Raw genomic sequence first — 14562 nt, 5'->3', positions numbered from 1 at the left:
GTATTTGATTACAAAATATTAGATTATTTTGAGAACAAGGATTATGATCTTTGATTCCAAACCAAATTTTTGTTTTCATTTAGTCATTGTACAAACTGCATGCAGGACTGAAATCTACGGACTAAGATTGTCACCAGTGATATGAGACAACACAATTACCACCCACTCTTTCTCCAACACTAACAAGCCCACTTGGGCATTCAATTTCTACCACTTCTTCCCCTTCTCCCTTTCTTTGGCATTACATTTAGATTGAGGATACCTAACTTCCACTTCAATATTGTGGAGGTGACTAATGAGAACATTGTGGGAACTACAGACACCTCTGCAGCTGGGGCATTATGTGCCTATCTCGCACCACAATCTCAAAACTGGCTTCTAAAATTGCCCCATTAACCCATTCGACATGGCCTTGCCCTTCTGCAGGACTAAATGACTATCAATCTGTGGCACGCATCCACAGTGCTGAAATGCTTTGAAAGCATATCAGCTTCTGTAGAAGTGGTGAAATGGATCCATTCTAATTTGCCTATCATAGCATCTCACTGGCTCTACACAAATACCTTGACAACAGGACCGAAAATATGCGTACGTCAGGATAGAACCATGGAAAAATTACAGCATATAAACAGGCCATCTTGTCTCCTCTAGTCTGTGCCGAACAATTTTTTTTTCCTAGTCCCACTGATCTGCCCCAGCCATAACCCTCTGCACCATGTACCCAACTAAATTCTTCTTAAATGTTAAAATTGAGCCTGGAAGCTTGTTTCACACTCCTACCGCTCTCTGTGTGAAGTTCCCCCTAAACATTTCCTCTTTTGCTCTGAACCCATGTCTTTTGGTTTTTATCTTGCCCAGCTTCAGTGGAAAAAGCCTATCTACATTTACTCTGTCTATCCCTCTCATAATTTTAAATACCTCTTTCAAATCTCCCCTCATTCTTTTATGCTCCAGGGAATAAAGTCCAAATATGTTTAACCTTTCCCTGTTACGCAATTCTTGAAGTCCAGGCAACATCCTAGTAAATCTTCTCTGCACTCTTTCCATTTTATTGATATTTTTCCTGCAGTTAGGTGACCAAAACAGCTCTCAATGCTCCAAATTTGGCCTCACCGATATCTTATACAACTTTAACATAACTTTGCAACTCCTGTGCTCAGTAGTTTGATTTATGAAGGCCAATATACCAAAAGCTCTCTTTTCAACCCTGTCCACCCTGTGATGCCACTTTCAGGGAATTGTGTATCTGTATTCCCAGATCCTTCTGTTCTACTTCACTCCTCAGTGCCTTACTCTTTTCCATGTATGTCCTTTCTTTCTTCTTCCAAAATGCAACACCTCACACTTGTCTGCATTAAACTCCATATGCTATTTTTCAGCCTATTTTTTCCAGCTGGTCCAGATCCTTCTGCAATGCAATCTTTGAAAACCTCCTTAGCACCTCCAATTTTAGTGTCATCTGCAAACTTGCTGATCTGATTTACCATCCAGATCATTGATATCGATGACAAATGACAATGGTCCCAGGATCGATCCCTGAGGCACACCACTAGTCTCAAGCCTCCAGTCTGAGAAACAAACATTCACCACTACTCTCTGGCTTCTCCCGTCCAGCCATTGTTGAATCAAGTTCACTACTTCATCATGAATACCTAGCATCTGAACCTTCCTGACTAACCTCCCATGCGGGATATTGTCAAAGGCCTTACTAAAGTCCATGTAGACAACATCCATAGCCTTTCCTTCATCAACTTTCCTGGTAATTTACTCAAAAAAGTTTAGCAGGAATTAAAGGGTTAGCAATGAGGAACATTTGTCGGCTCTTGGACTTGTTGGAGTACAGAAAGATGAAAGGGGATCCTCATAGAGACATTTCGAATGCTGAAAGGCCGGGACAGAGTAGATACGGCAAGATGTTTCCCATGGTAGGGGAATCTAGGGCAAGAGGGCATGACTTCAGGATAAAGGGATGTCAATTTAAAACAAAGATGTAGAGAAATTTCTTTAGCCACAGGGGCACGAGTCTATGGAACTTGTTGCCATAGGTGGCTGTGGAAGTGAGGTCATTGGGCATATTTAAAGCAGAGAGTGACAGGTATTGATTAATCAGGGCATCAAGGTGGCGAGGAGCAAGCCAGTAAAGGGGGAGGGGGGGGGGATGAGTGGGAGGATGAATCAGCTCATGAGAGAATGGCGGAGCAGACTCAATGTGCCCATTTGGCTGCCTTCTGTTCTTATAATTTTGTGATCTTAATCAGAAACTCATTGAAGAACTCTTATTTTGTGCATTATTTATTACTGTTTTTTTTTCTGTATTGCACAACTTGTTACATTTCTTTCTTTACATTTCTCTCCTTTGTTTACCTTTTTACTTGAGCACAGTGGAAATTCTGCCTGGCCCTCAGGAAAATCTCAGAGTTGTATGTGATGCCATGTAGGGTACTCTGGCACTAAATTTGAACACTGCTCCTATCCATTTTTCTTGCCACTTTCTCTTCAACTGGAAGTTATATTTTCACAGCTCTCTTTCTAAGTTCAAATAAATGGCCTCTGACCTGAAATTAGAACTCTGTTCCTCTGTGCACGGATCTGCTGAGTGTGTTCCAGTGTTTTTTCTGTTTTATTTCGGTGTCTTCTGAAAAGATTTCTTGAGTATTTTCTGTGGACTCTTCCTCTCACTGAATCCTCCAACTTAAGATCCTATGCCCTCCTTCCTCAAAGCAAGTGAATTGTTTCTGTGAGTTGACTTTAATGTCTGTTTTCTTCCTGTTAGGCTGTTAGTGGCAATTATCATTTTGTCCCCTATGTGACAACCACTAATGATGATTTCCTGTGTTGTGAGAACGATGTTCAACGAAGAATCTCTGAGTACTTGCAACCAAACTGGGAGAGCCTTCTGGGTCCCTTCTGCCAACCATTAGTGGAGAAATTGATCAGACTTCTGAAAGATATTGACGTTGCGACAAGGTAACTACTTGCAGATGGCTAGAGGTGGTTCTCTGAAATTAATGATTTGGCAAGTGAAGATCATGGTGATTTTTTTTTTCTTTTGGTGAAGGAATGGGAACCATGGAAATTGGATTCTCCTCTGCATTTTATCTTTAGTTTAAGCTAAGTGAAATCTGAAATGCCACAGAAAACTTGGGTTTTAATATGTGCAGAAAAGAAACTCTGACTGACCCTTTGAAGTCATTCGTGCATGGGTGGAAAGCTCCGTGAACAAATGGCCTCCTCCTGTATCGTATGAAACTGTAGAGTACAATATAATATACCGGCAGGATACCCGGCATGGCCTGGGAAATCAAACACTCAGTTGTTGACTACATGGTTGAAACAAAATACCCAAAACTTTTCATGGTAATTCTGCATAACCCTTTGCTCCACAATGTTGGCAATACTCTGGCATGGAGCCAATTACAATTACATTAATGGAAGAATACTCTATGTCAACTGAGTAATTGAATGCAGCATTTAGCAGGTTGGCTGTAGTCAATGTTACTGCCCCCTTCGGCTTCTGGCTTTTGTTCGTCTGGCTTGGAGTCTTGCTTGTTCTTCCTCAGCAGACTTTTGTTGTCTGCTCACAGAATGCCTGGCAGCGTCAGTACTGAGGTAGGTTCCTCAGTTTCCTGCTGCCTGCTCCTTGTTTGTCTGGAGCCCTGAGCACTGAGGTGGCGTTTCGCTGCTGTTCTGTTTCCCGCTGCCTGCTCCTTGTTTGTCTGGAAGCATCAACAGTTGAGGCGAGACTGATGTCCCTCTGCTGTCTCTCGCTTTCTCCTTTGTCTAATTCTAGGGGCTTGGGAAGAGCTTCTGCCAACATTGCTTTGCTTTTTTTGGGCCCATATTGAACTGAGTTTGGCCACTTGTTTTTATTCTGAATGTACTTTGTAACTAATTGAGGTGTCCCTGGTGCAAGTTCAAAACATTTTTGAACTTCATATGACCTTAAAGGTTAAATTCAATGTTGTCAGAACATTCAGCATCAAATATTACCCCTACTGAACCACCTTGAACATTTCTAGAGTGCTCCATATTGGAGTACAAATAAACAGACATACATGCACAAATAGATATTAGATAAGGCGACACTGCAAAAGATATGCTGGAACTACTCGGCAGGTTAAGAAGCATCTGCAAAGAGAAATGCAATTTATGTTTCAAGTCGAGGATATTTTATCAGAGTGTGTTTAGAGATACTGATCAAGAATGAATTTCAGGCATTTATGTAGAGTTGAGGATGAAGAGAATCTTGCTCAGCTGTGCTTTTGAGGAAAGGAAGACGTAAACTACGACACTGATAACTGAATAACTGTCAGTATTCATGGTGTTAAAACTATCAAATGTGCAGCAGGAGAAATTATGGGAGTTCCAACCTCAGTTTAATATCTCACCCGAAGGACTTTACCTCTCACTATGGAGTACTCCTGGCAGACTGCATTAAAGAATAGACTGATTTAGTTGCTCAATCATGATTTGCAGCTTGAACCTACACATTTGTGCAAAGGGCTATTTCCAGATCAAATCAGAGTTGAACTGAATCAAGCTGCATCCAACCAACTCAATGAGCAGAATAAGACCATGAGTTATAGAAATGGAATTACACCATTTAGCCCATTGATTATGCCCCACAGTTCCACTATTTCTGGTGGTGTGAAAATTAACACAAATTTTGAGCAAGCATATTTTAGAAAATTCTAGTGATTTTTTTTTTTCACCTGGACTGCAAATCTAGGCTTTTGAAAAGTTTCTGAAAGGCTGGATAAAGAATCAAGAAATGAACAAGCTATGACCCATTTGATACCTGCTGTGTAAAATAAAAATTGATTGGTATTTTAGATATGAAAATTCAAAACATCTGTTCTAATTGGTGAAAATCCCCAGTTTGGTCGTTGTGACAGTGTTGAGCTAAACTTAAAAATTTGTCCTGGACAAACTTTTTTAATGAAGTCTGAAATGCAACAAGCTTGATATTTGCTTTCATGGCAATGAATATTCATGTAAAGATTTAATAAATTAAATGCTTGGGCTTGGTTTAAAGAGGCTTTGTGTGATATTTTAATTTATAGTTTTCTTTTTAAATTTAGACATACAGCACAGTAACAAGCTCTTCCTGCCCAAATACCCCAATTAACCTACAATCCCCATATGTTTTGAAGGGTGAAATGAAACTGGAGCACCTGGAAGAAGCCACGCAGACATGGAAAGAACGTACAAATTTCTTACAGACCACTTGGGATTTGAACCCGAGTCGCTGGCACTGTCATAACATTGCACTAACGATGATACTGGAATTCTTCTCAAAATATTGCTCAGTTACCCATTCTCTAATAAACATAGTGGTATTTGTAATGTCTCCATTGTATTTTTGCCTTGCATACCTGTCGAACAATCACTGCTCTTCTGTTCACAGCACATATGTGAAGGATGCTCTGCTGAGTGACATCAGAAGAGCACGGGAGAAATATCGAGGGGAAGAACTGGCCAAACAGCTGTCTTCTATTAAGTTACGAATGGAAAGTACGGAGGTCATCACGCCTGACGTTATCACGAACCTACTCTTCTCATACAGGGACACTCAGGTAATGTGAAATACATCCAAGTTATTGCTTTGTTTATTTGTGTGATGTTGGCGTCAGAGGCGAGGGCGTCCTAAATAGCCTGTGACTAATGTGCCTTGTGATGAAAGTGCTGCCATGATACTGATGTGGTGGGAGTACCAGGATTTAGACCCAGCAGGGATGAAGGGACAGCGCTATATTTCAAGCCAAGGAAATGTAAAGATTTCATTCTAATTGTTGTTATGAGCTGAAGAATTCATATGTTTGGCAGGTGCTGTCAAAAGTGCTTAGCAGGTTGCGTGCCTTATACATGCTGCAAGCCAAAGCAAACAAATGAATTTTCAGTGAGGTACCATTCCATGGGAAGCTTTGTCTTGGAGGATATTGGCAAGTTATGTGTCGTTTGAGCTGCGTTCCTCTTGCATAGTGGCTTGAAAAGATTCTTAGAAAATGGCAAGAAAAAAAATTACTGAGGAAAATTAAAGGAGAGTGGCAATACAGAAACTGCAAAAGTACCGCAATACGGTGTGTTCGATTCTTAAATGAAACTTCCCTGAGTTAGTTGGCAGATGGGTGAACTGAAAGCAGTGGTTTGAGCAGAATGATAGAGGGGCTGGAAAGTCCTGAGAGATTAGGAAGAGTGTGCTTTTTCATACTAGCAGTTGGGTATTGGGAAGAAAGCGTAGAGCCAAAAGATATCACTGAGATGGGCTGGAACCACGCCTTGGGAGGGTTTTCAACTTCATCTTGAAACATCGGCTTCAGTCTCATTAATAATGGAGCTTTGAATCTTATTCTGAGGTTATGGCCCATTCAAACTCTCAAAATCTTTGGAATTTCATCAATTACATTGGCTGCAAAGCTAACATAACTGCAGAAGGATGAAGCCTTCTTAGTTCCATTCTCTCAAGCATGCACATTTTTAACTTCCGTTTCATTCTTCATGCTGGGGTGTGGTAGCTGTCAAGTAAATGTGATAATTTTTCAGCTTGACCCATCAAGAACAGCGACTTGCTTGACCCATTGGCTTACTATGGGGAACAGTAATGGCTGTGAATTGTGCTGGTTCAACTAACTCATTCACTCAAATGATCCTCTTAGCCATAAAGGCTCCATTTGTGTGATTCTGAATTCAATGCTTTGTTTCAAGGTGAACAAAAAATAGGCAGATGTGCCAAACAGATCTATTATTTCTGACCTTCATTAAGGTACTTGATTTTTCTTCAAGAAGTTATGCAGCAGAAATTTTTTATGGCTTTATTTGACTTTTTTGTGGCTGGGTGTTTCTACTCTTCAACCGACAGGATTACGATGGTATGGTGAAGCTGGTAGAAACGCTGGAGGAGCTGCCAACCTGCGCCCTGACTGAGCAGCACAGCATCCGCTTTCATTACGCATTTGCACTGAACAGGTACAGCCATTGTTCACTGGCTTCTTGGGAAGGTGGACAGCAGGGATTCGGTAAGCTGAGAGGCTTGCCTCTGTGCTGTATTTTTGGATGATCTACGACTTTACACCTTCACTTCCAAGTTGCTTTCCTGACCGGTCTTGTGCATATCATATTAAAAACAGTCAGGCACGTGGATGCAAGAAAAATAGAGTTATGGATGTTAGGTAGGGAAGGTTTAGATGGCTGAGGAGGTTTACATAGGGCAGCACTAATCTTGGGCCTAAAGATTACAGCACATTACTGTGTTGTAATGTTCTATGTTAGAAGTTTTCCTGATGGCCTGTTTGGAAAAGCTGCATTTTGTTACCATGCCAATAAAATTCCATTTACTGTGAGCTATACAAAATTTGCAGTTCAGTCATTTTGTTGCAATGACACACAGAGTTTCATTGGTGGGATGTTCTGGACAGTGATGGTCAAGATGACTGAGGTAAATTTTACTTTTAACTGTTTGTGTGAAGCTGTTGTTATTGCTGGTGTTACTGTAGTCACATGTACTGAGACCCAAAACTGTTACATATCTTCACTCAAGTATTTTCAACCAAAAGTACCATAAAATTAAAAACAATTATCACACAAACTGGAACAAAAAAACTATTAAACAAAATCAAGTGCTAATTATGGGGGAAAGGCTAAATGAAGTCATCAGGAAAAAGGAGAATGCTGATGTGAATTTAAGTTGAGAGAGAAAGGAGGAAGTATGCAATGGGCTTTGATCCGTTTGAGATGAAAAATCCCTTGCTTCTATCTGGTTTGGACACAATGGGTTACACTTTGGTTTTTTTTCTCCAAAGTTAACCCTTAACGAGCTGCACATTAATGCTCCTTTTTGGGACCTATGACCAATCTGGGTTGTGTAATCTTTGACCATGATCCCATTTGCAAGCACTTTTAACGGCAAGTGGGGCCAGTATGGCCTATTGCTCAGATCATTATCCCATCAACATTTAAGGATTAAAGTTACTTTATTATCATGAATTTAAATACACAGAATTTGTTAACTTCTTATTGCCCATAAAGACACAAATAGGGTCGCCACTGGTTTGATGCCCCTACCAAAAATAAAAAGTGAACAAAAGAGAGTCCCTTCAGAGACACTCAGTGTGCATTGACCTCCTTTCTTCAGTATCTAATGTTCAGCCACTGATCTTGCCCCTGAACGAATTGTTCACTCACATCCATAAACTTTGGGGGGAGAGAATTCAGGTTTCCTCTGCTCTGCTTGTGGAAGCAAAATCATGGAGAGTTTGCTCTTAAATTTTTTTTTAGCTTGGATGCAAGATTGTACCCTTGCTGAAATTTGAAGAACCAGCGTGGAATTTGATTGCCTCACACTTGATTATTTCAGCGTACCTCAATTGGAAATTACTCTCTTCACTCCAGGAAGGGCTGATGTCTCCAACTCCTTTTCTGTGGCACTGTCTACTCGTCCATTCACTTCCTGGCATCGGCTGCACTTGTGCCATAGTTCCTGAGCCAGACACTCGTCCTGCACATTAGTCTGTGTCCCCTGGACTGATGAGTTTTAGTCATGCACACTGAACTGGGATCCAATTGAGGAATATCCCAGGACCTCTGCCTTATCTTTCTTCCTTTCTTCACTCCCCAGCCCACCCTAGTCAGCACAATTTTCCCCATTAATGACCAAAGGCCACAATAATAGCCCTGCCCTACCCCATTATTATTCCCTCCAAATATAACAGTAGCCAACTTCCATGCCTCTGGGCTACCAGTGCATTTACTTTCCATTTCCGCTGCAGCAGCCTCCATCGTGCACACCTTGGCCATCCTAGTGAGACTGTCCCTCAGTCTGGAATGATATTAAATCATTTGTCCCATGAGCCTTGGTTGTAACAAAGATTTACATCAGTCACCCCTGATTGGAGTATTTGCTTGGGCCGCTCAATGATTATTTATGCACATTCTAGGTTTTTTTTGGCTTCTGCCTGGAGGAGTGAGGGGAAGTGAAAACACAATGCTGGAGAAACTCAGCAGGTCAAAGAGTCTCCTTTATATAGCAAAGATAAAGATACATAACCAACATTTCAGGTTTGAGCCCTTCATCAAGGTATGAAAAAATGGCAGCAGGCGCCTGACTAAAATGGTGTTGGGTGGAGGAGCAGGGGGATGATTACAGTCCCACAGGCAGGAGGTAATAGGTGGATAAGGGAGGGAAGGCTCACCAGAAAACGGGAGGAGGAAGGATAGCTTTGTGCATGGGATGGAGACCTGGAAAAAAGAAGGGAGGGAGAATGGAAAGTTGAGTAGCAGAAACTGGGGAAGTCATCTGGTTGGAGAACGCTTAGGCAGGTAATCAAGTGTTGCTCTTCCAATTTACGGGTGGTCTGGTGGGACAGTACATGAGGCCATGGACTGCCATGTCAGTGTGGGAGTGGGGGGCAGAATTGAAGTGATGGCCACTAGGAGATCCCTGTTATCAGTGAGGGGATTTACTTATGGCCTAATTTTTACTCAACACTGATATCTGTAGGTTAGGGGTGGGGTGGGGGGAGGAATGAATTCTGCTTCTGCAGTAATGGGTGGTGGGGACTCCTCTCATCACCAGGGTCCTTTTAACCATGCTGGCTGACCTTGAGTCCCTCTGACTGCTGCTATTCAGATGTTACTCACCTGCAGTAGTGATACTTCCCCGCAGTGTAGGTGATACCTGATGAGGGGCTGGCAAATCCTGTTGGTCCCACAAAGAAGTAAACAGAAATAATTAAAAGTCCATCTTCCGGAGCCTCATGTCCCATTCAATTCAATGCTGGGCTGATTTCCCCTTAACACCTTTTACATTAACTTTGGTTTCACCTTATCTCTCTCCAACCATACTGCTCCTCCAAGGGTTAACATAGCTGGCCTGTGATTGCACTTACCTCCCTCAAATGATAGCTCAAAGTGCCATCATTCTTTCATAAAGTTAGAGAAGTCCTTCCTCGAGAAGTCACATGTGTTGCATGCTAGTCATGTTTGTTTTATCACCCCATTAACTGGGAGTTTTCAATAAACTTGACACTTCCAGGCAACCTCTGCTTGTAATAAGAGGAAATAGCAATGTGTCTCATAAGCAAGGCTTTTCAAATGCTAAATCATTCAACAATATGAATGTTTCCTTTATCCCTCATCAACTTCTGCATACTTACTGGGTGCAGCACAATGTGGTAGGGAGCTTCTCTGCTCAAAATCGAAGAACCTGCAGAAGGTAATAAATGCAGCTCAGAACAGAGTGCAAACTTTCCTTCCCTCCATTGACTTCAGCTATATGCCCTGCTGCCTTGTAAAGACAGCCAATGTACTGGAAATCCCATCGCTTCCTGGATACGCATTCTTCTCCCTCCCATCAGGGAGAAGGCTTGAGAGTTTGAAATCCTGCAGCAACAGGCCTGAGTACAGTCACTTCCCTGCAGCTGTTAGGCTCCTGAATGAACCCCAGTACAGTGCTATCATCCTGCTCTTGCTTTGTACTAACTCTGTACTCTGAAATTGTGTTCATATATAAGTGTATGAATGTTAGACTGCTTGTTCAAAAAGCCCTCTCACTGCACCAGGTATAATGTGACAAATAAACTTGAACTTAAAATACCTTGGGATCATTGTGGCAAGTGGGCATGATTCACATAGCTGCGAGCAGAATGCAATTACAGCGATGTCTTCTCCCTGTGTCTGAGTGGATTTCCTCCCAGCGCTCTGGTTTCCTTTCACTTTCTAAAACATATGGGCATTGTAGGTTAATTGGGGTATTTGAGGTCATGGACTCATGGGTCGGAAGGGCCTGTTACCGTGCTGTATGTCTAAATATAATGGATTTGGAGTTGCTGAATGCCATCTGTGCTCCCAAGCTACTGCCCAAACTCCACACCCAGTGATGTATTAAGGACTTGAGAAATAAAATTTGAAGAGATTTTGTTCAGTCAGAATACTGGCAGTTTTTCTATCCTCTAAGAGTGGTGTGATATTCTATGGAAGGAAAAAGGACAGCGTACTTTGAGGGTTTCAGTGGGAGGAAGGGACAATGTTGCACTGTATTAACCTGCATTGGGAACAACAATTCATGCAATCTGGACATGTGAGAAAGTAGAAAAATTTTGGGAAGATCTAAACCAAATATTAAATAAAATTACAGAAAACAATATACCAAAAAATCCAGAGATCTTCCTCCTAAGTAACATAAAAAACAAAGAATTTGGAATTGATTTGGATGGTGCACAAAAAAGATTTGTTAAGATAGCTCTAGCCGTAGCAAAAAAATGTATTATGTCAACCTGGAAATTGGAAGATAATTTGAAAATACAACAATGGTATATAGAAATGAATAAATGTATTCCATTGGAAAAAATAACATATAGTTTAAGAAATAATATTGAAATATTCGAACAAATTTGGGAGCCTTACATTAAATACAATAGCGAAAACCTACCGGGGACAGTCATTACCTAAGTTAACGGAAGGAAAAGGAAATGAAAAGAATGGACTCAGTAGAATTTCTGGTGTATTTTTATTGAATGACAACATTGTCTGACTGGTTTAATGTATCCTAGAATGTATACCTTAAATGGACGGGAGGGGGGAGGTAGGGAGGGTGGGATGGGAGGAGGGAGGGGGGGGTAGAAAATGGCACTGTATATGTGTGAAAAGTAAAAAGTGTGTACCATGGATAAGGTGATTTATGGTGTGAAAAATAAAAAATTAAAAAAAAAACCTGCATTGGAGCAGAAAAAGGTCTAATCTATAGTGACATATGGTCCCAGAAGGGAAAGGGTCTCTCTGATGTATTGTGACACGAGGTCTGAGATGGAGGAAGGACGATGTATTTAATGCACTGTGACACCTGACTTGGAGGGGGGCAATAGATAATGTATATAATGCCCTGTGACATGTGCTCTCACCGTGTATCTGACGTTGTGTGACATCTGGTCCCTGAGGGGAAAAGGGGAGTGCGTCTAATGTAGCACGATTCCCAGAGCTGAAAAGGACTGTGTGTCTTCCACACCATGATAAAACACTCCTCATTTAGGCCTGGCTGTATTCTGACCTATTCTAAGCCTACTGCACCATAACTGGTTCCTTCAATGGTCCATCCAAAAAATGTGCCCTTTCATTGCTTAAAATCCTGAACTTCCAAGGGGTTAATCCAATAATGCAAGTGCTCCCCTAAAACTCAGATGGAGAACTTATTCCTGATAATTATGGGTGAATGGGATTAGAGTGCTTCCACATTAGAAGTGTGAGTTTCCTTCCTGATTTAACAGCTGAATTATTCGATGTATTCCTTGGTTATTTTCCTTGTAATAGATGGTAAGGCAGAAATTCTAGCTGGTGGGTGGTTTGGGGACTGGTGGGAGGCATAGTGCGGCAGGACAGTCAGGGCTTTGGACAAGAGTGAGACAACTATGATGGGGGAGGAGGAGGAGGAAAGGGTCAAGATTGGAAATGAGGAATGGAGGAGGGGTAATTGAGTCAGATAAGGGGGGGTACAGCTGTTACGAGGTTTGCACGGTAGTTACGCAAGTGGGATGCCTTACCTCCCTCCATCACTTGTGTGGCGGCTGCTGAGGCTAATGGGGGAACTGCAGATTCTAACGTAGATGCATGTTATGTCAGCTGGGCAGTTGGTTAGTTTGGAAGGTGTCATAGTTATACACCCCAGTTTACCCATGACAGCCAGTTGTCCTGCTGAGCTAATCTCATTTGTCTGAATTTGGCTCACTTCTCTCAAAACCTTATCGTCTATGAATCTTCATAAATATCTTTTAAACATTGAAATTGTGCACTTCTCTAGATTCTTCTGGCAGCTTGTACCCACCCTGCCCTGATCCCCATGTGATAAAGTTGTTCCCTCAGATCCCCTTTGAATTCTCCCCTCCCAGTTGATGCCCTCTAAATTTTAGACTCCTCTCCTGTGGAGAAATAGACTATGACTATAGCCGATAGATATTATCTTTGCCCCTCATGGTGCCCCAGCCTCCTAGACTCCAGTGGAAAAATGCTGAGGAAACCTCGACAAACATTCTTTGAAAGGTTTGAGTCACATGGAGTCTTTACTGCAATCATCCCAGCTTCATGACCTACTTATTGCAGAGATCAGAACTGCGGATGATCACATGATACTCCAAGTGTGTTCTCGTACATCTGTAGCTTGACTGTAATTGTGTGGATGAATAGCCGGCAGCTTTTGTTTAAACGTCAAAATCGAAGAGAGGAATTGTAAAGATTCAGAAGTTGCACAGCCAATTAATCTGTGGGAGAGAAAAAACAAAACTGGTAAATGAGCAGTGTGAAGTTTACAGCAGTTGTTATTCGTCAGTGATGACCATAATTCCACGAATGAATGAAAACAGCTTCAGTTTTCACCCTGTGCATTCACAGGGCTGTCCTCATTTAACTAGCATCTGCAGTTTGACTCGAATGTTCTGCATCTAAAGGAAGTGATTTATCTATTTCCATTGGAAAGCCACGGATCAACGTAGCTTCGCAGGTGAAGCAGCTCGCGTCCTGTTGCACTCTTCTGATGCTCTCCTCCTTTTCTTCCTATTCCATTATTAGGGCTTCCCCACCAGTGTGTGAGGTGCACCCACCTTGCTTTATATTTGGACGAGGGCATTGGGTTGAATTTCATTGAAGTATCAAGGAAAATGGCTTCTAGATAGAGGTCCTGAAATTACAATGGCATAAAGTAGTTTACATATGTTTTGTCCCCAACAGCCTGAAGCACTGCTCATTCTGGTGAGTAGAATAGTTTCAATACAAAAGTTGGAACCCAGAGTCCAGGAAAGCTCCTGCTTATGGCTTCTTATTGCACTCTCCCATCAATGAGCAAGTTAGTGGAGCTCAGTCTTGACCACCATACTTTCTCATTATTATTATCATGCTCATCAAGCCATTCACTGATCAAGCAATCCATCCATCCCATTCCTTCTCTCCTGTAGCTCTTCTCTCCAGCATGGAGGGAAGTTTATTTTGTGGTGTGCATGGGACGATCACGGAGTTGTGAGTGGTTGGTGTCATCTGTAATGCGTGATTGGGGTCTCAATCCAGCAATACAACACCATCAATGTCCAATGCTTAACGATGGTATTTTCTCTGGTCTAATCCTCCTTGGAATGTTCTCTAGCCAGTGAGGTGATCTGTTGCATGTCTAATATGACAAATGCACTTGAATGTGAGTGCGGCTTACATCGTAAAGACGTCAAGACAGATACACTAGCTTCCTATAAGTGGATTGGAAGGGTACAGACCTAATGCAGGCAAGTGGGACTAAAGCAGGAAACCTGTTTGGCATGGACAAGTTGAGCCTCTTAGCTTGCTCCACTGCTATAAAACTCTATCAGGAAGTGCCACCAAATGTCCATTTTGATTCTAATGATCTGGAAACGGCAGTAATCATATTTCAGTCCCTTAATTGCATTTTCAATCATGGTGCAGAAATACACGACCCAATCTAATTCACAGACAGCAGCCAACCACTGACTGAGCTGTCAGAAGATGCTAAAAGATCTACATGGGGTCAATTTTGCTATGTTCAAAGGAAGTCAGTTTGAAAACTTGCAGGATGTT

General features: G+C 41.8%; 1 protein-coding gene across 2 annotated transcripts in view; it reads left to right on the top strand.

Annotated features, from left to right (window-relative positions):
- The window catches only part of LOC138738843 (mitogen-activated protein kinase kinase kinase 15-like), a 128571-nt gene that overhangs the window by 19302 nt on the left and 94707 nt on the right, over positions 1-14562 (top strand). For both annotated transcript variants that reach the window (XM_069889922.1, XM_069889923.1), the window contains exons 3-5: positions 2774-2967; positions 5408-5576; positions 6860-6966. In XM_069889922.1, coding sequence (XP_069746023.1) covers positions 2774-2967; positions 5408-5576; positions 6860-6966 — 470 coding nt within the window. The remainder of the gene's footprint in view (positions 1-2773; positions 2968-5407; positions 5577-6859; positions 6967-14562) is intronic.

This window comes from Narcine bancroftii, chromosome 7, assembly GCF_036971445.1.
Source record: "Narcine bancroftii isolate sNarBan1 chromosome 7, sNarBan1.hap1, whole genome shotgun sequence".
NCBI classification, from domain to species: domain Eukaryota; kingdom Metazoa; phylum Chordata; class Chondrichthyes; order Torpediniformes; family Narcinidae; genus Narcine; species Narcine bancroftii.
This window is presented reverse-complemented; position numbering and strand designations above follow the sequence as displayed.